This window comes from Chamaea fasciata, unplaced genomic scaffold, assembly GCF_029207755.1.
Source record: "Chamaea fasciata isolate MVZ Bird 193981 ecotype frontalis unplaced genomic scaffold, bChaFas1.0.hap1 SCAF_8, whole genome shotgun sequence".
Lineage (NCBI taxonomy): Eukaryota > Metazoa > Chordata > Aves > Passeriformes > Sylviidae > Chamaea > Chamaea fasciata.
The window spans coordinates 17666363-17690791 of NW_027094093.1; the positions used below are offsets into that span (position 1 = coordinate 17666363).

The window sequence follows — 24429 nt, forward strand, 5'->3', positions numbered from 1 at the left end:
AACATTAACTTGCTGGAGCCCGGCATGGGACCTTGTGTTCAGCAGAATTCTTCTGACCTGTCTCTCTGCATGCCGAGCTCATCAGCAAACACCTAATGAGCCTACTCTAAAGAAACAGACCCTCTCACAACCTACTTCATTTTCATATGTTCTCTGGGGGTGGAGAGACAAGACTTCATAAGGACTGATGATGCTGCAAAGACCACAATAATGATAATTAACATGCTGAATTTAGAAGATTATGCTGTTAATTAGTTGCAAAATAAAGATAAGTAATAGAGGAGCAGATGGTAGGATAACACCCAGGAGAAGGAGGGTTATTACTCTGATGAGCTTTTGTGGCAGATATGAAATATGGATCTAAGTTTTTCACAAATTGTTTCTGGAGTATATTATCTTGTTTCTGTGAGCTCTTGATGGAATGATCTAGTCCTACCAAATTTTGACAGATGCGGTGAGGATTTGTTTACAAGGATACACATGAATGATAAAACCTTGCTAATCAAGATTTTAAAAGCTGTTAACCTATCTGAAAATACCAGTTTTAGTTCACCTATAACCAAATAATATCAAAAAACCTGGGTTGTCCTCAAGTTTCCCCACATAAAAACGCATTTATTCTAATATATGTTACTGTATTCTTGATTGTTAAAAATGAGATTCTCATTGAATTTGGGGTAACTGGCTCCCTACTCACAAGAAGCACATCTGTATAACATTTTACTCCAGCATTACCTTTTAAAATATGAAACCCATTAAACACACGAGCTGGAAATCTTGTGAAAATCTGTATATATTCCTCAGATTTTCACAATATGTCCGCATTTGTGGATAATTTAATCCTAACGACTGTAATTTCAACTTCTAAACTTTGTAATATGAAATCTAATCTAATTATTTCCTATTTCCGTTTTCATAGTACATTTAACAATGTAATTCTCAGAAGGAGTTTGTTTACTTAGGAATTTACAGGATATAATGTTTAAACGTTAGCTTTACAGTAAATAAAGTTAAGTCCAACTTTGTTTGCACATCCCAGTGCAAACTCATCAATTACCATCATAGGCAAAACAGACTCATCTTGAGGAAATCAGTTTCATTTATTACCAGTCACATCTGTCTAGGATAATACACCCAAAACTTAAAAACAGCTTCCCCTCCTTTCTTCCTGGGCTTAACTCCTCTCTACTTCCTGCCCCTCAGCAGGGAAGGGGAATGGTGGTTGTGGTCAGTTCCCTAGATACCTCTGCTGCTCCTTCCTCTGCTTGGGGAGGACTCCTCTGACTCTTCACAGAATGACAGAATGGGCCAACTTGGAAGGGACCACGGTAGTCATCTGGTGTACCCCCCCCTGTTCCAGCAGAACCATCCCAGAGCCCATGACACAGGATTGCATCCAGGGAGTTCGTGCCTGTGTCACGAAGCCTCACATCCTCTCTGGGCAGTCTGTTCCAGTACTGGCTCACCCGCTTAGTCAAGTCCTCCCTTATGTTCAGGTGGAGCTGCCTGTGCATCAGTTCTGCCATTGCATTTGTCCTACTGCTCGGCACCACTGAGCAGAGCCTGACTCCAGTCTCTGGACGCCTCCACCTTCAGGTACTCCTGGACACTGCTGAGGTCCTCTCTCAGTCATCTCTTCCCAAGGCTGAACAGGCCCAGCTCCCTCGAACTCTGCTCAGAGGTTTGTCCTGGAGCCAGCTGCCATTGACTGTGTCGGACAAGGAGGGAGCTTCTGGCAGCTGCTCGCAGGAGCCACCCCTGTCACCTCCCCTCCACCCCACACAAAACCTTCCCATGCAAACCCAGTATACATAATTGTTGAGATGGTAACTTTTAAAACTCTCCTAGTATGACAGTTTGAAATAAAATAGAGCATACCCTTTAACTGATGTGTACTTTCACTACTGTCTTGATTAGTACTGATGAAAATTTGTCACATCCTGCCTAACAGCAAGTTATGATAAAAGAAATACTTCTAAAGCGATTCAAGTCATAAATGAAAATACACTGCAAAAATCTTATGTTAATAACATGTAGAAAGGTTATTGTCATATTGGTGTTAAATACTCGCTAGTTTCTTAAAAAATTTTTTAAAAACTGACTTGGATGTGATTTGTTTCCCTGGTAGTCCTGGGAAACTAGGACTAAACTAGTTGCGTAGAAAATTTTACAATTTAAACACCAGAATTAGTTAGAGAGAGAGGAATCATCAACTTTGCAGTTGTTGCAGGCCTATCATAGAGTTTAGTGTTAGTAATTTTAGTTAGACAGTTAGTAAACACTTAGGCCTGCTGGAGACAGGGACTGAATTTTTTTTATTAGCTTTTTCTGCTGGGGAGAATTAGAAAGGTACAAGTCAATTCTTGAGTTTAATTAAAGTGCTAACTACTACTAAAGGTCTTTCAGAGTGCCGTACATATACTAAAAATTATGGATGTATCTTAAAATTTTTTGTCATCCTGCCCTGCTGCTTGCAGCTATCCTAAATTTTTGTTGTTAAAGTTGAGCACTGGGGAAACTGCAGTAAATCTGGTTTGTGTAATTTTCTGAAGTGTATTCTTCATTCTGGGAAACTTAGGAAGTTGATACAATAAATGCAGTGAGGAACCAGTCATTTAGCTGTTGGGATTAACTCAATTTTCATGTGCACTTGAATGGTTCCTCTCTGGTGTAATGTGCTGTTAATTCAGTCTAGAGCAATCGCAACAGAACAGATTTACCACAGGAGTGGTAAGGAATCTTTAAGTGACTTAAAGATTTCTTAATAGTAAGCCAGTAGAGGAGTGTTGTAGTTTCTTGGTTCTCTTTATAGTCCTCAGTTAGGATACCTACTGGTGATGGTCATGTGCTACCAAATCCATGTAGCTGATGGTAATTTGCCATATTTCAGACCTGAAAATTTTTTGCAGTTCTGACAGAGGTAACCTGCAATCTGTTGTTTTAATTGTCGCATAGGATCCAGGAAAGCCTGTCATCATGGAAGGTAGGAGAGAGCTGTTCCTATATTCCGCTGACTTAATTGTTAGGAGACATTGGATGCTACAGTTTATAGAGAATATCTACATAAATAGGTGCAAAGTTTTCAGTTTATTCTTAGCTGGCCAAATGCTGCCTCTCTCTAGTGTTCTTAAGACATTCTATTAATGTTAGTATGTGGGTGACACTTTGTTCATATTTCAAAATATGTTACAAGTTATCAGAATTTCTGCAAACTTACATATGTAAGTCATTAATCTTTTCTTAAACTTATATTGGATTCTTAAAAAATCTGATGCTCAGTAGAAAAACATTTTTTAACACCGTTGGTCTAGTAAGGTAAATCCTTCAGTAAAACCAAAAAATGCTTGATAAATTATACAGTATTCATGGAATTTTAAGAAAGGATCTGGAATTACAAGCAGTTGTATCCGCTGAAATTGGACACTTTGTCACTTAAGATTAAGAAAGACTTTTAAATAGAATCATACCATATGACAATTTTAATAGGTTTTGCCAGAAGTTGAATGAAATATTTTTCAACAGGCAGTCGATAAAATGGTTTAAAATTGTTCATCAGGTTGTCAGTAATTCTTGGGTGTATTATATACAGCTGAACTTAGACATTAGTGTTCTTTGTTGTGTCTGGGTGCAATAAAGGAAGAACATCAAACCTTTTAGCAGTTTTTTACTGCAAAGTAGCATGCCATAGTAGCTGTCTTGCATATTTCTACATAAATAATCTTTACATATAACCTGAAGCTTCTTAGTATTTAGTACATCATTAAGATGTTTCAGCAAAGATTTTGGCTTTTATCTAATTATCCATAGGAAGGATTGCAGAGGTGAGTATTTGTAAAGACCATGAATTAGTGGAAGTATACCAAGTTATTTAAAAGTGAATAGAGATAAGAGAACACCAGAATTTTTAAAATGAAGAGGCTTCTGTTCTGTTTGTTACCTGTTTTCCTTCATCATTACTCTTCTGTTACAACCAGTTTCAGCAACTGTTTATGGCCTTCTGCTCATCTGTTTGTGGGCACAGTTCACTACAGATGAGGCTTTCTGTTTACTTCTCCATACCGTTTACCATCCTTCCCTTTCTGTGATCTTATGTGAACCTCATTGCTATTGTCATGTTTGCAGAAATTTACCCCCTGTTTTTAGGTATATGCCTAGGTCAGGCTTCATGTTGAAAGCCTGTAAAAAGAAACAACTGTTTAAGAGTTGGAGTTCCTGTTTCCAAAGTGGAAGTAACTGCTTATATAAATGATCAATCCATTCAAGTTAGCATGATAGAATATTTCTTTTTTGTTTTCTTCTTTATTTTCTGCTTTCAGAGATTGAAAGCAGCCTTGACCCAGCAGCACCCTCAGGTAACAAATGGAGATACTGCCAAGGGACATGCAAGTGGGTTGGTTAGGACTCAGTCAGAGGAACCACGACCACAGTCACTACAACAGCCTGCAACTTCAACAACTGAAACACCGGTATGGCAAGAGTGGACTTGTGCCTCCTACCTTCTCCTTTTATTTTGCAAATACATTTTTTTTTCTATACTCTTGGTTTGTAGAGATTAACAGACTCCTCTTTTAGTCAATAGCTCTGTAGCAGTAAAATGTTTACAGGTCTTACATGTTCTTAGCTTCTAAAATCTATTATCTAAGATGATGATTTCAAAACAGGTGGTATCTGTCTGCTCAAATGTAGAACTAAGTCCTGATTCCTGGAGATCATTGATAGGAGATTTTGTGGTAGCTGAAATTTTTACAGCTGGTCAGTATATATATTTGAAAAAACAAGTGCTTTTATTTTGTGTTTTTGTTGCATCTGTTTTATGTTTATTACATTTTAAATCATAAATGAGCTTAGAATTTTTTTTTTTTTTTTTTTTTTGCATGAGGTATCATGCTTATGTTAATCTGCTTGAAGGATCTTTTCTGGGCTGCCACAGGAAGAGTTTCAGCTGTGTTACTAAGTGTACTTCATGATCTCAGGCTCTGGAAGGGGGCCTCTGGTTTTAGGTGTGATTTGTTGTCCTTTTGGGATGATAGATAAGAACAGGGGAGTAAAAGGCAAAACCTCTGAGTCAGACTGAAAGTGGGCATGCTGCTGGAGGAAAGATACACTTCCTGGTGAATCCTGGCAGATTGCAGCTCTTCTCCTTCTAAAAAGCTCTTGGAATGTGTTTTTAAAATGCTTTTAAAAGTCTCAAACAGTTATTTTCAGAATTTGTAGTGTAATATTAATTTTATAAAAGATACACACCTGGCCCAGAAACAACAGGACTTATATCGGCTATGAAAGCCTCAGATTCTTACGCTGGCCAATGAAATCAAAAAACATATCTAAACAAATTTGTTTGGAACAGAAGAGGGGAAAAATGTGACCCATCATAAAAGGATCTCTTTCATAAGGCTGCTGTTCCCCCATACTGCCTTGAGGGGTTTTTTAAAAGAATATTTTCATAATATCACATAGCAGAATTTTCAAGATGAAAATTGCTGTTTGATTGTTTTAGAGTTGTTTTACAATTAGTATTAATCAAAAATAGCAAATGTTTCATTTTTAAAACAGTGATTTGAGTTCACAGGGATTTTTTTATTCCTGGCTTTTTAAAATTAATGCCAAATTGATATGCCAGTTTATACATGTTTGAGGTTTTTAATTTAAAAATAAAACTTTCTTGCTGTGCTAGAGTGAATGTGGAGGTGCACCTGTGAATGTCACGTGGCCAGTTACATTCTGTCTATCTTATCTCTTTAAAGGATTTTAAGATCCATTATATTGTTATTATATTTCATTAAATCTTTGTCTAGGATCTGTATACAACTGTGAAATGAGTATAATGTATAATTTAAAATATTGCAGTATTTTGATACTGTCATGTAATATGGGTAGATTAAGGGAAATTGTTATTCAGTGGGGGGAACACATCAACAAGTAGGAAATTGGTATCTGGAGATCCAGGGATCAGGGAGTATCAGCACTGCCAGCATTTGTCAGACAGCTTCTGTCTAGTGGGCATAAGCAATTGTGTCATTTTTCAGTTGTGACTAGGTGTGTGGGAAGAATCAGAAATAGAAAATTCATTTCCTACTAAATGTAGCTTGAAAGCTATTTTGGATGTAATATGTTGATGTAAGATGATCAGGAGTGTAAGTAAGTGTAAAAGTTTTAAAAACATCGCTGTAGAGTTAAATGGGCACAGCTTTCCAAAATAGTGTGTAACCCGAATGTGTTTAGAAATGCCCTGAATGCTTTTCTCAAGCCATGATGACTATTTATACCAGTGCTGTAGGTTAAATCGTGACTGTTTTCAGGCATCACCAGCTCAGCCTACGCCACAGACACCAAATACAGGCGGTCGGCGAAGAAGAGCTGCCAATGAAGACCCTGATGAGAAGAGGAGAAAGTTCCTGGAGAGGAACCGGGCTGCTGCTTCCAGGTGCCGACAGAAACGGAAAGTCTGGGTGCAATCACTGGAGAAAAAAGCTGAGGACCTGAGCTCACTAAATGGCCAGTTACAGGTATACTTTTTATTTCAAGGAGGAATTAATAAGTTTTTTTGTTCTTACATTGTGATCCTTGATCAGTGGAGCTTAAAACTTTGCATGGAATCTGAAATATAAATGGTTTTATAACTGGCGGCTCAGCTCAGGCTTAAAATTCAGAACTAGTTGCATATAGCACTAAAATTAGAGGATAAGAGCATACTCGTATTTCAAGATGTGTAAATTTAAGGATCATACCCCTCCTATCCTTTGTTCCATTTGAAGTAACTTTCAGACTACGATACTAAACTAAGATGACAAGATGTGTTGGAATAAACACTTACGAGCAAAGTAATAATACTCTCACCTTGAGCACATCATGCTCTTAATTTGTATCACAGCCTGAGTTATTTGAATAACTTTCCTTTGGTTCTTTTTAACTTCACTTATTTTCCTTTAAAGTGAATGCAATGCTTGTGAAAGGTGCCAGGTTGACATCAGTGGCTACTGAGGGCCTCTTTTGCCCACAGAATGGGTACAGCAGTGGCAGCGCAAATTTTTACCACCACTGCCTAAATCCTATAGAGATGAAGTGTGCTGTAAGAGGGTAGAGCCAGTGTATGTTGCAGGTCACTTTTCCATTTCATCTGATATCAGAAAGTTGTCATGTGAATATACTTTTCCCCCCTATAACAATCCATGGCCCTTTTGTTTAAACTCTTATTAAATGTTAAAGCATACTTTCCTAATGTTTGCCAGCAGCACATAAAAAATTGGCACAAAATACTGTTTTCAAAATAAAAAGTCTAAAAGCTTCGTTTTGAAAGTTGCTAAAAGGAAAAACTATGAAATTCCTAAATGAAGCATTCATTTAGAAACTGCAGTGAGGTGTATTTTGATGTGTTAAAGCGTCACTTGTTTTTCTTTATCAGAGCTGTTCACTGAGTCAAATTCACAGATCATGATCTTCCTATGAAAACTGACCTCTCCTGCTGTTTGGTATAGAAAACATCACAATTTGATCAACAGAAAAGTAGGGCATGTTGAGGTTATTTTTTATCATGTAATCAAAATAACAGTGTATCAGTCATCTTCATGTCTTTAAAAATACTCAGCATCCCAGACCCTGAAATGTAAAAGATTCCTACCTAAGAATACATTGTGAAATGGTTTCCTGTGTTCCAAGAATCAGGACACTGTGCACAAGCATTAGTTAAATTTCTTGCAAATATGTATTCTTCTCATACCTGTTCACAGTCTTAGACATATTCATTTAATGCACAGTCCTCAATTAAATCCATTAATTACATAATTATATGTAGCACTGTAGTTTAATAAACAAAGAAATGAGTGAAGGAGAATGAAAAAAATCAGCCAGTTTTTTAGTGAAAGTAATGTTTGGTATCATGTGAACTGCCTTTCACACATATATACCAAGTTTTATAACATAAAAATCACGTAAGTACCATAAACAAAAGGTTTCCAAGTGTTAATTCAGTAATAGTGAATTCAAGAAAGATTTTCTTACAGTCTAGCAAAAGCAGAACTGTTAACTGTAAAGAACTTGAAAAAACTTGAACAGAAAATTGGATATCAGAGAAATAATTACACTGTACTTTATAGGAAAACATTAATCAATCCTGTATTTCCACAATAACTTGACAGGCTAACACAGCTGATCGGCACTGGGCAGTAATGACCCATGATTACTTACTTTAATAGAAAATTTAATAAGTTTGGAGTTTTGCCATAATGCAGATTTATAGACTGTGTTTGGGTTAGTAGTTCATATTTTGTTTAAGGTCTAAGTGGCCTGCTCAGATGAAGTTACCAAGATGTCACATTTCCAAAAGCAGGTTACTGCCGAGATGCCTGCATTGCATTGCTTCATGTAACGATTCTGACTCCTTTCAGTGCTGTTTCTGGCTTTCTTGTAATGTCTGTGTCAGAGATTCTGATGTCAGTGTGAAGGTTTTTAAGACTGGAAGCTCACTAACAGTACGTATGGATTTTGAAGAGATTTACTTTGTTGATGTATTTATTTTGTTCTGTAGGTTAACTTTTATCAAGTTCTATAAATGCTTGAAGGTAACTTCATTATTAAGCAGTATTTTTCAAATGTTAAGGGCAAATATCTTCCTATTACATCACTAGCAACATATATAGGTTAGATAGCCTGTCTTTATTACAGGCTCTGCTGTGTAAGTTTTTTTCATGCTTTCAACATTTTGAAGTTTATTTAATGTTTTGATTTTTGAGGACTGTGTTATCTATTAATTGTTGGCTTGTTTATTGATCTTAAATTTTATTCACCACCTTTGTGTGACCTCTGTGCCTTGCACAATCCTGCAGGGTCTAAGAAGGTATTGACAGTGTCTACAGTGGCCACTGAACCACATTGCAGGATCAGATGCCGAAGTGCATTAAATGTTCTGTATTTGGTCCCTGTTGCTTTAGTAGTCCTAGAGGGTGAAGCTTTAGAAGAATGGCCTGTCTTCCTTATGAGGTCACAGTGGGTTTTCAGTGAGCAGCAATTGATTGATGGTTTGTACTGATGCTGCAGAAGCTGTTCAGGATGGCTAAATTATGAAAGTATGCCCATAAGTAAATATCCTTTCCCATAGAGGAAGTTGCCCAACAAAAAAACTGGAAGAACGCTGTTTAACTCAGCCACAGACAATCCCCTGTCCTCAGAAATCACATTTACCTGCCTCTGATGATCCTTCGAGTAATAACATCACAAATGTTGTCCCACACCATGCTGAGTAAGGGCTAATGTCTTCCCATGGTGCCACTGCATTTTGGGTGCAGCAGGGAATAGGCAGATCTAGAAGAATGTGTCATATAGTGTGTCCTCCCTACATAAGAATGCAGAAGGTTTTGAAAGACAGAGTGCAGGTAGGAATCAATATTCTTTCCTCCAGAAACCTGCTTTCTCATGCTAGCACATTTTGAAATATGGGGACATACAAATTCTTCTCAACAGCATGTGAGCTGTATTACATACATCTTTAAAGAGCTGTTGATGCCTGCACTTGGTTCTATGTCACTAATGAGGAGAACCTTTCCACTGTGAAAATTTGAAATAATCTTTCTTCATGCCACCTGCTAAAAGTGTTTATTTCATGTGTTTCTTAGCCTGTTTTCAGCATGTTAACCACATATTAAATGACCACCATGCATTCACATGTTTTGAATGAGATGAAAAGACTTGCTGTTGTCACAAGCAAGATAATTAACTGCAGTGTGTGTAAGAATGGGTTTTGAACAGCCCCTCTTTACCAGTTAGAAGTGATTCTTATTGGCAGTAAGTAAATGGCAGCTATAGATTGCCTTTCTGCGACATTCCTCATCCGTGTGTCTAGCAGACAGAACTCTATTCTAGCATCACAAATGGTGTGTGCATTGTATACAATACTGTTGGCACAAGTGTTCTTGTTATGGAATATACAACTACCATTGTTCGAGAGATTACTTCAGTCTCTTTTATATAGGAATGCTGATCCATGTTTTTCAAGTTTGCTTTAGCATAAGATAATGTAATTGCTTTTTGCACTTAGGCTAGCAACAGTCTTAATATTTTTGATACAGTTAACATTGATCTATAAACTGTCTGTAAAAAATTTTTCATAAACATACAATTTTACTTCCACAGATGAACAGCAACTTCACACTTATATGTGCTGTTTGTATATAAAGTTCTTCCTTAAAATGTGAGAGACAAGATAGAAAATTTCTGCAAACCGTTTCCTGATTGCCAGAGTTCCTTTGGACTAACAGCACTGTATTTCATAGTCTTGGACACTGTTGCATCTGTAGGTCATCAAGTGTCTCAAAACTACATCGGTGTGTTTTTTTGTACCCAACCTATGTCAATTCTGTGCAGCTGCCTGCGTGGTATCAAGATTTGTGGCTCCTCAGTAAATAACGTGGTGAGCTAAGGGCAGACAGAGCTGGAGGCAGTAGTCCTGTGCTTTCTTAACAGCCTAAGGCTTCAGGACACATAACGCCACCTGGCAGAGAATTTGTGGGGCTTTTGATTGAGTTTCTTTCATTGCAAACCTTTTTGTTTGTAGACACATTTTTCTTTCGCTATAAATGTCTGTGAAGTCAGATTTTTGCCATCTTTCAGCTTTTGCTTTTAATAAAAAGTTTCTAAAGGGTATTCTACACGTAAAAGGACTGAATAGAAAAGGAGACTTTAAGAGGATTTTGCAGGTATAAAGGCTTGAAATTTGTTGTCTTCTAAATGGAGAGAGAGAACACAAAAGTGCTTTTCAAGGAACAGTCTGATATTTTAGTTACTTCGTGTAATTAAACCTAATAAGTTCTGTTCTGGAAGACCTGTTTTCTTTTGGAATCCTTTAACTCGTAATTCATCTTACCTCTGTCTGCATTGCCTTATTCCTTGCTTGCAAGTAAATAGGTTAACTTTCTTGTAGTTTATTTTGCAGATAATTTCAGATGCAGTCCAGTTTTACTCTGTTATTTTTTCTTTAACTTGCTCCTAAATGCGTAACCATAAGCATTCACTAAATAATTACGTCACATGTGTGGTATATTACAATAATATGCCAAGGTTCTTACACTGGAAGTAACTTCAAGTGTTAATAGAAAAGATTTATATTCAAAATAAAATAACCCATGAAAAACACATATTGTGTCCAGATATGGGGATCACAAAGTGTTACAGATAATTTGATTCGTAAATATTTTTTCTACTTGACAAAGTAAAAATGGGTCTATCAAAATGCCATACCATTCTTAATTTGGGTTGTCACATATAATGCAGTTACATAGCACTTCTCATCTCTAGACACCAAGCTGCTTTCCAGGAAAAATAAGTATTGCTGTCCTCCAGTTTACAAATGGGGAAGATGAAGCACAAAGCAATGAAATGACCTTGCTCAAGGTCACGCAGTAGTGGAGAGGCACAGTGTGGAAATGAACCCTGGATTGTGCAGGTGCTGTCTCTTGGATTGCACTCTGCTTTAGAGGCACAAGCTGACATCTCCGGATTTTGTCATTATTATCAATGATTCCTTCAGAGAACATGTTTATGTGTGACTGCCAAAATAAAAATCAGTCTGGAGATCAACCAATATTTGCTGAATTATTTTCCAGTATGTGAGGTTTTCTTTTTTGAAGTCCAAGTATAACTAGAGTCACTAAAAAATTATTCTGCATTGGCTTTTTGGATTTTCTTTTATATTTTTCTCTTTTTTAATGTTGGCTGTGACGTCTGTTAAAATGTGTGTAGCTAAATGTAGGCTTACTCTGATTAGAATTCATCACAAAACCTTCCAGAAGAGTCTCACAGTAGCTGGATCATGTGAATGAGACTATATGTAGACTCTGCATCTGCAAACTGAAAAACATATGTTGTATTTAAAAAAAAACAAAAAAAACCCCACGCATTTCCCAGTTAATGTAACAAAGCTAGCCAAGTTTCAGCTAATATTCGCATTTTTGAATATAAATAATGTAAATATGTATAAATAAATATATACATATTTGCAATATATACTGAATGAAACTTCTTGTATTTCATCTACCCCTAAATGAACAACTGAAAGTCCTATAAAACTTAATGCTTACCTTCAAAATGTGTGTAGTTTGAGCTTGGTAAAGTACATAACTTTCTTCTCCTTTAGAATGAAGTCACCCTGCTGAGAAATGAAGTGGCACAGCTGAAACAGCTTCTTCTGGCTCATAAAGATTGCCCTGTAACTGCCATGCAGAAGAAATCTGGCTATCATAGTGAGTAATGTTCCATTACCTATAGCCTGAGGCTGCATCAGTGAAATACTGCCAAAATGAACTGAATGAGCATTAAAATTGAGAAGTGCAGTTCTAATATTACATATATTACATTAAAGATCTTTTTTTATAATCTTGAAGTTATTGAAAGACAGGAATTAATACGCGATATTTAAAAATATCTGTTTAAGTCAAAATTGAATTTTTGTATAACATTGAAAGGTTTATGTTGGTTTAATGAATGCATGTGATAATTGGCATTTAAGGACTATCGGTTACTACACCTGCTTTGGAAAATATAATTAAAGTATTAAGAGCACACAATAAATCATTTTTTATACTTTATCGTAGCCTAATACAGTGATAGGTCCTTGTGGGTGTTTTTCCTTCATTGTAATGAGATTTCAGTAGAGGTACTATAACAGCTGTCCTCATTTACCATAACATCCTGGATCAGTCGAGCCATTAAAATAATCAGATGCAGGTTCATGGCTCCTACTGTACAGTGTCTTCTAGATTGTTTTGATATCCACATTAAGTGGCTGCTTTTCTGTAGGTAGGGTGTTTTTAAAAACAGTTCTAGTATTGAGGGGAATACTGACACTGTCAATACCAATATTTTCTAATCTGTATTTTTGTTTTAAGTTGTTCTATTGACTTTTCAACCTTCCAGCATTTTAAAGGTTAATTATGCTTTCCTGACTTGTAGCTTCCTTTTTGGCTGTGATACACAGTGCCAGAACCAGCTGCTGCTGCTGTAGAATAAATGGCCAATTTTGTCCATTGTACACAAATTTGTTACAAATAACTGAGCTGGGAATGCATTAGGCAACATTCATAATATATAACCCACAGCTTTCGTTTTTATGATTTAGTGATATTTCAAGATATTTGTAAATGTGAAGATTGTTTCTGCCATATGTAGCCACTTCATTTTAATTTGCCAGTGTCAGTAATTCAGGAGAATAAAGGAACATTTTGTACTGCATGCAAACAGATCCTCAGGTGCTTGCGATAAAACTTAATAGCCACCATCTTTACTTGTAGTCATTGTAAGCAATTTCATCAGAGCGGGCAATATTTTTTAATTTAAAAGATTCAGGAGATTTAGCAATTCTGTATTGCCACATATATTTAGAATACTGATTTTGTCAGTTTTGAGCTTATAAATCTTGGTCCTTTGATCTCCAGTCATTTTGACAAGACAGAAAATAGCATCTTGGAGTAAATTGGAACAGTATAGAAATACGTTTGGGATTTATATTAACAATGATTGCTGCAGGGATGAGGCCATTATGGCTCCCATCTGACAGAACAACATAATTTCATACAGAAGCTACTAGGGGATAGCATTATGCATGCAAGGTTTTTAACAAAAAAAAAAAAAAGCACACAAAAAACAAACCGTAGATATCTTGAATGTTGATGTTTTGAGGACTCGTGTTCCCGAATTGGGATGTAAAATATTTCATCATAAGTCATAAACTGTCAAAGTGATTCCGTGCCAAGAATTTCTTTGTTGAAGGACTAGTGAATGGCCTGTGTTTGTTTTTAGCCCTCAGTAAAGGACTATAATGCTTCTGATTTATTAAAAAATACAAAATGAATCAGACCTAAAATAGCAATCAGTGACAAAAGCCTACATATTAGAAAAAAAATAGTATTACACAAGGAAAGTGGAAGCATAGCTCAGTTTCTTTAAAAGTCTGTTGAAAGTAAAAGCTTAATGTGAATGATAGTTGCAATGCCCTCCCTCTGAAAGGATTTTGTCACATTATCTCTGCATGAATATTGATAGGAAAGCATATTTCATAAGTGACATACCCACAGTACAGTTTATGAGAGAAAAAATTGGTTTCAGTCAGTATGTTCATGAAAATGATGCTCCTATAAAGTATATTTAAATAAACATATTACATTCATCAAATAATCAAAGTTGAATTGCTTCAAAAATGCAGAGAGTGGTTTAAAAGTCTTTGTGGAAGAAATTCAGGACCCCAGCTTAAAGGGCTCCTGCACTGCTGAATATTGTGCACTGCACAGACCACATTTTAACAGCCAAGTCCACAATTTGATGGCCTTTCACATATTATGCTCTTAAATAGGAACAAATAATCTATCACTTGGCCTTTACTTTTACATATCTTTTAAAGATCTTTTGTATTTCCCAGACACATTTTTTTTCTCAGGCCAGGTGAAAAGCGCAGCAGTGCCTTTCTTCTAAAACTTGTTTTCAGGATCACATTTTCGTTATTTTCAAGTCTTGTGACTGCTTCAAAAGAGGGTGTCATCAGGACAGAGAAACCAGAAAAATGGATGTTGTACTTTTTGAGTCAGCCCAGAAAAACTCAGCAGCTAAAACTTTTTTATTTTCCAGAGAAGGATGCTGTTGGTTCTGACTGCATCTTCAGTTGCTGTGAGGAAAGTGAAATCTAGATGCTGTTCATTTATTTGTCATGTTATCTTCTGTACTACATAATTTCTAAAAGTCTTCTATGATACTCCCTGTATTTTGTCAGGATTTTTTTGGGCTTGTAGTAGGACAGAAGTGAAAACTGGTGATAAGAAAATGTGTTGTGGTCTTCAGAGGGGTTTTTCTTAAAGGGGGAAAGAGTTTTTTAGGTATTTTTTCATATTTTTGACAAGAACATCATAATACTCAAGAACATTTGTTCAAAACATAATATAAAAGAAGATAAATAGAGGCTGCAGTGTAGGGGTATTAGATGGGAGGGGGGGTGGTCATGTTCTTTCTATAGCTTGTTTTCAAAAGGAAGATAGAAGGTGACTAAACAGTTTCAGACCTTGAATGATTTCAACCTTTCAAGCCACTGTGTTCCTCCAGCCTGTTCTGGACAGGCAGTGGTTCTCCAGCAGTTCTGAAGAGGAGGAGCAGCTGTTCCAGCAGAGAGGCTGTGTTTGATACATGTCATCCCACTTGCTGCCATTTCATTCTGTCTGAGGAAGAAATATGCTACTGTCATAATTAGTAATGGAGTATTTTTCAGGAAGTGGCACTAGAGTTTCTATTTTGAACTAAGTTTGCATGTGTTCCTTCTTGTTTTTACATGAGATCTTGTAGGTCTTGATAGAGGTATGGTAAAGATGAATTCGTTTCATTATTCATTTTGATGAATCCTGTTGAATACTTCTAACTGAATTGACTTGTTCATCTTCTTTTGGTTCTTGAAAGGGCAAACTCTCCTAAGGGTCACAAATGCCTTTTGGAAATATCTTAATTTTCTTGCGCTTGCTGTATACAGTTATTATGAAACCTTTAGATATGCAGTACTTGTCAGCAGATCTAATTCAGTGTCATCAGTATCTCTCCTCTTAAATATTTGAATTATCTGTTTCTATAAAAGTGCAGGATCTGTAAAACAGTTGGCCTTGTAGATAAGAGCATTCTAACTTCCAAGTTATGATGTCCGTGCTCTTTTTGTAGAGTTGTAGGAGAGTGCCACCTTGCTCCTGTAGGCAGTATTTTTTAGAAAAAAATATAGCAGTTTCCTTGCTTACCTGTCCTTTTTGACCTTACCATTCTTTTCTAGAAGCAGTCAGTAATAGAACAGTTGTTGTCAAGCTTTGAAGAGGAGTTTGTTCTTACTATGTGTCGGGCTGCTCAAAGATCTTAATACTGGGGTCTTGACTTGCTATGTTAGTAAATTTTCTTACCCAGAGCTAGCATGTCATATAAACCTCAGTAAAACATAAACTACATTTCATTATTGGGTTTTGACACTTAATATTCCTTTTAGTTGCTGCTGTTAGCCTGCTACTGTTAGCCTCATTTCTGTGGAAATGAGGACATGATACCACAGGATTGCTTGTCTCCTCATGTTAGTGTAATCCTTCCTCATGATTTCTCTGAGGCACTTGTGAACTTGTAGGCCAATCTCAAGCAAATCTGGAGGGAATTGCAAAGACAAGACTAGAGAAGATCAAGTTCCATTGCTTTGTCCCAAGCAATAGTTCATGCCTGCTTCTGGCTATGTTTGTATCACGATAGTCAGTAGTAGTTTAAAAGGGACTTCCAGTATTCCACCTGGGTACTGGTTTTGGTCAGTTTATAAAATTGGTGTGAAAAGTACTTGCAAACATGAAGTAACACAAAGTGATACAGAAAAGTTATAATGAAATTCAGCATTATTTCTATTTTTGAGTGAAAAACAGTAGGATAATTTTCAGTTCTTGGTTTTTTAGTTTTGAACTAGTTTGGCAGTGTTTGCATTGGCTAACTTCTGCAGCTATGGAAAAAAGGATGATTTGAGCATGACTTCTGTGCAAGAGAGACATTTTAGGTCATGATCATTTAGAAATTCTAGTTTTGCACAGTGATAATTTTTTTAACTGGCTTGCCCTTTGTCATGGGACAAAATGACTCAATTCTGTGGCTAATTCACTTTGGTTTTGTGGAGAACACCTGAAATACTCCAAAAATATTTTTTAAACTAGTTTTAAGAATTTTAAAACCTGAGAGGCATCTGTAAAGTTATGGAATGGGGGCTGAAAAATAAGTATTGTTTAAGTATTGTCCAGTAAATATAGTGGTGTAAGTAATATTTTTTCAGATGTTGCTTTCATGATCACAAATATTTATTACTGAATGTAGAATTATTCTTGTTTGATTACTAAGCAGACACAATAAATAGCATTTTTTTAGTCTGTGAATAATGCTTACTGATGTGAACATGCATCATTAGAATTAGGCATAGTACCCACTGGCTGATTTACTAGGCAGGAAATTTTAATCATGGCTTTGAAGACGTGAAAATGTTCTAGTTTCCTGAATAATCCATACTGCAGTCCAGTTTTTCTGCTTACAAAGCAGTATTTTCTTTTAAAAAAAGTGGAAGTAAGCTTGTTTTGCAATTTGTGCTCTATTACAGCATGAATTTTAGTTATTAGGGGGTGGTTGCTGTTAGTGGGATGAGGTGGTGTGCGTTCTGGGGACAGAATAAACGCCCTGTTGTTGTTCAGCGGCAGATAAAGACGACAGCTCGGAGGACATCTCAGTGCCCAGCAGCCCGCACACAGAGGCCATCCAGCACAGCTCCGTCAGCACTTCCAACGGCGTCAGCTCCACGTCCAAGGCGGAGGCCGTGGCCACCTCGGTGCTCACGCAGATGGCAGACCAGAGCACGGAGCCCGTGCTGTCCCAGATCGTCCTGGCGCCTCCCTCCCAGGCACAGCCGTCGGGAAGTTGATTAGAAACTTGCGTTGCATCAGTTCCTTAGATATGCATCCGTGACTTTAAAGGGAAACCAACAACAGACCGGTCTCCATCTAGGAGAAATTGTAGCTTAAAATTATTAATTTTTAAAAATCCAACTTAAATTTGGCTTTAACGATTGGCAGGTGGAGATAAGACAGAACACCAGTTCTAGTCTCTTTGCAAAAGACTTTTTTTTTTAAGTATTAGTTTTACTAGTTATTTTTTGTGCTTAATGTGTAAAGTGTGTGTACAGTACGATGTGGTTTATTTCATTTTTAATTTGGTATTATTTTAACAAACATTGGGGTGAATTACTGCAGGTCATCCCCAAGACTGTGATAGGAATATTATGTGACATTTTTATACCAAAGTTCTGCATAGTCCCTATTGACTTTGTAAAGTTAGCAAGGTCATAAAGCACTAGGCAAGAGAAAGACAGTAACAGTAAATTTGCTTTTAGTCTTTTTGCCTTTTTGTTGTTTTGCACATTATGAGAGGAAGAACATTGGAAGAAAAACATTTGGGTTTTTTATGTATAGCATTTTGGTTGGCTTTTAACTGTTGGGGTTTTTAATTTGATTAATAGGGCCAGTACAGTATATGAGATACAGTACTTATGCACATACCAATCCTAGATGAGGATCATTACTAAATAGATTTGATTTTTTTTAATTGATGTCAGGTGGGTTTTTTCCCACTCCAACACTTGATTCTGGTGGGAGGAGAGCTTTAATTCTCCAGTCAGAATAGATATCTGTAACCACCCCTTGTTGCTAGGCTGAAACCAGTAAGCATATTGTAAAATACAGGGTTATCAAATATGGAATACTTGTTATTCCGAAGTAGGTTGATATTTTGTGGATTTTTGAGTCGCAGACTAAGGAGTTTGCTCATGGTTTTGGATGCCAGAAAAGCCTAAAATCCTTCTTCAGACAACTCGACTTTTTTTTGTCATTGTCTCGTATTTGCAAGCTAACTTGTACTTAATTCTTGTGTAAGCACTGTCATCTTTTAGTAGCAAAAATTTTGATACCTTTCTTGTGGAAACAAAAAAATCAGTATCTACCGTATCTTGGAAACAATGTAATTATAATGTGGTGTGTGTGGTGTGTGTGTGAGAATGGTTCAGTAGTTAATGCCAGCAGTCTTTTGCTTGAATGTTTAAAGATGCCTTCAATGTGATGCTGGCTGATAGGTGATTGCAGTTTTAAAATGTTATTTACTGTGCGAACTTGGATAACTAACATTCCATGATGTAGTTTGTTTCTGATGAGATGATTGTAGGTACACTTTTTCTCATTATCCAATCATCTGTAGGATATTGAGTTTTTTAAATGTGCCATTATCTATTTTGATTCTGTACTCATGTTCAAAATACAGTACAATATTTTACAATAGATTAAGTTGTTTTAAAAAAGTAGATGTGTGCTTTCAGGTCGGAAAACTTTGTATAATAGCAAAAACAGATGCATAGTAGCAACTGGCAGTAAAGCAGGATTCCATTATGTATATAACAAAGATTTAATGCATTTATAATGGGTTGTGTATTCATTTGCTCTTCCTTCTCCACACTATACCATGCGTTTTCAAGTGTCAGTGCCATCAAATTTCTATTTGGTTCAGTTTTAAATCTAAAAATGTAATTGATCCACAGGAAAATATAATTTCTGCAATATATATACAACCATACTGTAATGAAAACTGGACAAAGAAGTATCTAAGTCATATATGTATCATCGCAGGGCTTTAAGCATGAAAATACTAGGGATTCTAAATATTTTGTATTTTAAAACTAAGAAAGTTGTGTTGATAACTTCATGTGTTTAAAAGTCTTACTTCCCCAATTCCAAGATAAAAAGCTGTAACAGTTATTGAACGTTTCCAGGATGGTTAAATACAATGGACCTCTTGCGAGAAAGAAACGAATTGCAAAGGCACAAAATGGGAATTCTGCAAGAAAGCTCTACAGTCACTTTTCATTGTAGTTTTGGTGGACTAGATGCGGCCTCATTGATTATACTATAATTTGCTCTCCTAAACACAAAGGCTTTTAAATCATATAAGTGGAGGTTTTTTTATAACAAAACTGTTGCGCTTGTAAAATAAGTCTACATAAGTGTATAGGAGATGTTTAAACAGTTAATGAATTTTACAGTGGGGCTGGAACAAGAACCATTAAAATCTGTGTTCAGCAAATAGAGAAAAGGTATTAGCCGTACTATCATGGATTCCGTTTTGAGATGTTGTCACACTACTTCTGTACTTAGCATTTTGGGTCTTTACATTTGACATGTTTCACAAACTGTACTGTTTTCTTTTATGTGCAGTTTGCATGAGTAAATCATCAAAGAGAATAAAATCTATCTTTAAGTTATGTTCCTATTTTAATGAAATTATAATTGTTCTAAAAGGCAGCACTGTCTTCAGACTTATTTCTTCATCTTTGCAATTATCAGCGTTTTTCTGGAAGTCATTACTGTAATGTCAAAGTAATGTTATGAATACAAGAACATGTATGTTTCTTGAGAAAATAAGGCAAATAGCATTGCTCTGCAGCTGAGCTCCAGCAGCTTCTCAGGAACAAGCATTGTACCATTAGTTCCAGGAGCCCAAGGTAATCCACAGATAAATGAGTTCATAAACATAGCTTGGTGATCCCAGATGTTGCTCAGCCATTCCTGGTTGCCCTGAGTTTCACAGCAAAAGCGCTGTGTGTGATCAGAATTTCCACCTAACTTCCAGTTATTTTAATCTTATTTCAATATACATGAAGCCAGAAATAACAGCTGTAATCAAATAAATGGCTCATAGTCGTGTTGTCAAAGGTTCAGAAAAAATCATGCCCTCACGTCTGATGTTTAGAATGGTAAAAATGGTTTGGGTTTATTTATGGATGTTGGAAGCGTGCGTGGAATGGCACATTCTGCTGTCATTTGAAAAGCTCATGCCAGAACCCCAGTACGGAGGCTTTGGAGGAAACAAAAGGGTGAAGTTGCTCTGTGTCTGCATTTGTTCTGTGTATGGACCAAATGAAGTGAAGCTGCACACAACTTTTAACCCAATATGAGAAAAATGTGTGAGGCCTCCCTTGCTTCATTACTTTCTTTTTCTGACTATGACTTGTGCTTGTGGCTCCAAGGGAACAAAAGGCTGTATAACGGGTTCTCGGGGCAAGGGATGTGAGGGGTGAAGAACCAGGCCACTTCTTAATTTCTGTGCTGCAAAAAGACTCAGGTTTCTATCCTAACTATTCCATCTAAGTACAGGGGTTTTTTTCTGTTTACAACGGTAAGAGAGGGTAGGCAAAGAAAGGTATTACACTGAGAGAAGGAGACGGCAGAAGTGTGGGATGAGCAGCGATTTCAGCTACCTGAATTACAGGAGTAATTTGCTTGGAGACAGACACAAACATTTTAATTGGTCATCATAAATGATAATGAGGAAAAAGCATAGTGAAATTAAGTGCATCCTAATAAAGTAAGGTATGTTAAATTGCACTGAAGGAAACTTGAGCAATGCTTCTTGACATGATTAATATACTCATGACAATGTGTCTAATGAAGGCTGTTTGCGTTTATATGCTGCCTGTTGCTTCCCTCAGTGGAGACATAATTGGAACTGTGCTCATTTACACTGCAGAACAGTCAGTGTAAAACTGGCTTGCAGTAGTCTTTACATTTGTTTTTAACCATTGTATCAAAAGTAACATGGGTATGATTTATTTAACCCGTGTTGTGTAACACTATGTAGGGTTGGTTTGGACAATTTTATCACGAAATTTTCAGTTTCCTATTCTTCAGTGGTAATTTTAGGGTTTAATGTGACTTTTTTTTTTTCTTCATTCCATTATGGAATGTAGGATTGTGACCTTGCTTTTTCTTTACTTTCTTCCTCTTCAAAATACTATTCTTCGTGTGATGAGCCCCAGAAAGTGCTTATGTATTCAGTGTGGAATTCTTTCTTTTTTCATATTGCTTCCTCCTTGGTTGAGTTAACCCTCTATAGCAAACTTGCATTTCTAGAAGTTAGAAGTCAGAAAAGGAATTTCTGCACACTCTCTACCTTGTCTTCAGCTAAAATAGATATGAGAAGCTTATGTTATCTTGATATTTACATCTTCCTAAACTAAGATACATTATAAAATATGTATCTAGGTATGGAAGCACTTCTGAGTATTTAATTCAGAAGATTTCTTCAAAAAGAATTTCATTACAGATTCTGTTTACAACTAATGAGCGCAGGTTGTATATTGATGGGTTCATAACTCTGCAAAGTGCAACCTTTTCCAAAAAAAGAGTTTTTAACTTCCTATGTGTGGGTGAGTTATCATCTAATCACATGGCTGTCAGTAGAACAAGAAGACACATAAACTTGATCCAGTTTCTGTAATTATTGTAATTTAACCCTTGCTGAAAATCTTTATCCCTCTTCTATTACCATTTTCTATAATGATGTGTATTGTTACAAGCACTTTATCCTGTTCATTTTTGGGGGAAGAGGAGGCACAGGAGAGGAGGCTCTTAGGTTTTTAGATAAACTACCTGTAACAATTTAATCGGGGTGAATTGTTAATCAGAAAAGTTGTAAAATCATTATGCCAGGATAATTATTTTTAGTCCATAGGTAAAGAGACAGTAGCTTAAGTTGCATAGACTGACTAGAAATTATAACAAGCATAGAAGGTGCAGAACAGCTTGAAGCAAAGAAAAGGAGTTATGCATCTAGGAACTCTGGTTTTAATACCAGTAACAGAAACAGAGCAGGGCAGAATCTGTAACCACCTTGGGCAGCAGTACCTGGTGATACTCAGTTTGCAATTTAGGAGCTTAAAGGGGAGAACTCTGGCTTAGGGAGGACTGTCAGTGCTGGGCTGAGATGAGCTTCAGAAATGAGGGCACTGCCAGGGAGAATTTCAGAGAAACAGGATTGCAGGTAGGCATGTTTTCCTAGCCTCACTCTTGCCTGAGGCCATCTCAATACATCAAAGTACAAACATGAGCTATTACAACTCCATTTCACTCCATCTGTGCCCAGGTGGATGGAATGTGCTGAAAGCTGGTCCGATTGCTGTGTTTAGCTACCTGAAAGACAAAAGTTAAGGTCTGTTTTTTTCCTACTGCCTAAAGGGTTCCTGCTCTTGGTTTGCTGCAAGCTAGTACCGGCACAGTCCCTGAATAGTATTTCCCTCCCTTTAGCTGAGTCACTTGTTCTAGACCATTACAAGAGGCAAAAATACTGCCTTTGAGAAACAGCTGGCCTGCTGCATTTTATTAACTGAATGATTTCAAAGAGCCTACTAATTTGCTTATGTTTAAAAAGAAAATGGGAAAATATACCTGTCCTACATCTGGGATTCTAATCAGGAGAAAAAGGAGATGAGCAAGGAGAGAACGAGCCCTCTGCCTCAGCAGCAAACAAACTGCCCTGAATAAATTGAGAAAATGAAACGGGGGAAAACGTCTGCACCAAGAAGGTGCTGCATTTCACTGCTCAATTATACCAGCCCTTTCCTCTGACACACAGATGCGTTCTGTGAAGATCTGTTTCTTCCAAATGTTTGCCGTGATGTTGGAAATGTTTTGATCTCACTTGAGGTAAGTAGTATAAACATCCTGTTATTCATAATGCTGTGTTGAGAAAGATACTCTTAAAGGTGATATAACGTATAGTACAGTCATTCTGGCTGCCTGTAAAATGCCAGGAGACTTTATAGTCAGACTGGTTATGATTTGAAAACAAGCAAAAGGCTAATATGTCAGTTTTCTTTCTTTCCGTCCTTTCTTTCAGCACAATTGCTGTAGAGGGCTAATGATTTTTGCTAAAAATATATATAAAATCCTTGTAAATACCAAGGAGATGCTGTATATTTCACTGGATGACATTTTGAGCACTTGTTCATTTTGTTGACTGTTTAATGACTCTTAAGCTATTAAGTTTGCAATCTATGACTTGAATACATGTGTGAATATGTAAAATATTTCTTTATCCTGTTTTTGACTATTTACCCAAACTTTCCAGAGTCCTGATTCTAATAGGACTTTTTTCTTCTCTAAATTATGCAGCACTCTCTTGAATGCTGTGTAGGAAGGCTGCTGGCCATAGAGCCTTGAGCTCTGTTCCCAGTCACCATACAACCGGAATGCTGTTTCTGAGTTGACAGCAGGGTATTTGTCATGTATGGCACGGCATTGGCTTCTTGGGATGGAAACACGTTATATTGACTTGGATGCTTCCCTTATATTTTAAGTACCAGTTTGTTCTATAAATTCTGTACTTGTCACAAAAGTGTGGCAACGTTCTTTTGTTGCAAGGAAGAAATTCATGATCTTTACCCGCTTTTGTAATTTCATGTCTAGTTTAGGTTTTGTTGTTGTTTTCACATATTAGATAAGGGCACACACCCCTCCTTCATGGAACTGCACTTTATAATGTGCCAAGCACTCAGACATGTTCTGGAGGGTGCATAAATCCCACAGGTCTCATCTATTGAAGAAAATGTCACGCCTTTGTCAGAGTTAGATTGTTACAAACTTTCACAGATTGAAAACTTCCAGTTTGGCATGTCTACTGATTTATTGTACTCCAGTTTATGTTGCTAGAGAATAGTACTAAGCTAAACTTAAACTAAAAAAAGTTCAGGTATATAACTACTAAAACTATAATGCTGTTTAAAGTGTTGCAGTGCACAATTTTGTAGAATATTTTACTTAAAACAGCTTTTCTACATTACCAACTCCAAAGAAGCTAGTACCTGTTTTATGAAGAGGTGAGGATTAAATTTATCTTAGTGAAGTAAGGTTCCTTCTATAATGAGTCTTTTCCAAGCAAGTATGAGAGCAGGGTCTGATTTAGCCACTGCCAATGACCATCAATGCTTCTGTCAGCAAACATAATTTAGTCAAAGAAAATTTGAGTGGTGCACAGACTTGCTGTGCATCATCATGTACAGTCTCCTTACCCCTGTTGCAGAGTAAGGGAAACACT

General features: G+C 36.7%; 1 protein-coding gene across 9 annotated transcripts in view; it reads left to right on the top strand.

Annotated features, from left to right (window-relative positions):
- ATF2 (activating transcription factor 2) overlaps positions 1 to 19859 on the top strand; it is a 49331-nt gene extending 29472 nt beyond the window's left edge. For all 9 annotated transcript variants that reach the window (XM_066189890.1, XM_066189894.1, XM_066189888.1 and 6 more), the window contains 4 exons: positions 4317 to 4466; positions 6300 to 6506; positions 12125 to 12230; positions 17211 to 19859. In XM_066189890.1, coding sequence (XP_066045987.1) covers positions 4317 to 4466; positions 6300 to 6506; positions 12125 to 12230; positions 17211 to 17437 — 690 coding nt within the window. In that variant the 3' untranslated portion in view covers positions 17438 to 19859. The remainder of the gene's footprint in view (positions 1 to 4316; positions 4467 to 6299; positions 6507 to 12124; positions 12231 to 17210) is intronic.
- The last annotated feature ends 4570 nt before the right edge of the window (positions 19860 to 24429 follow it).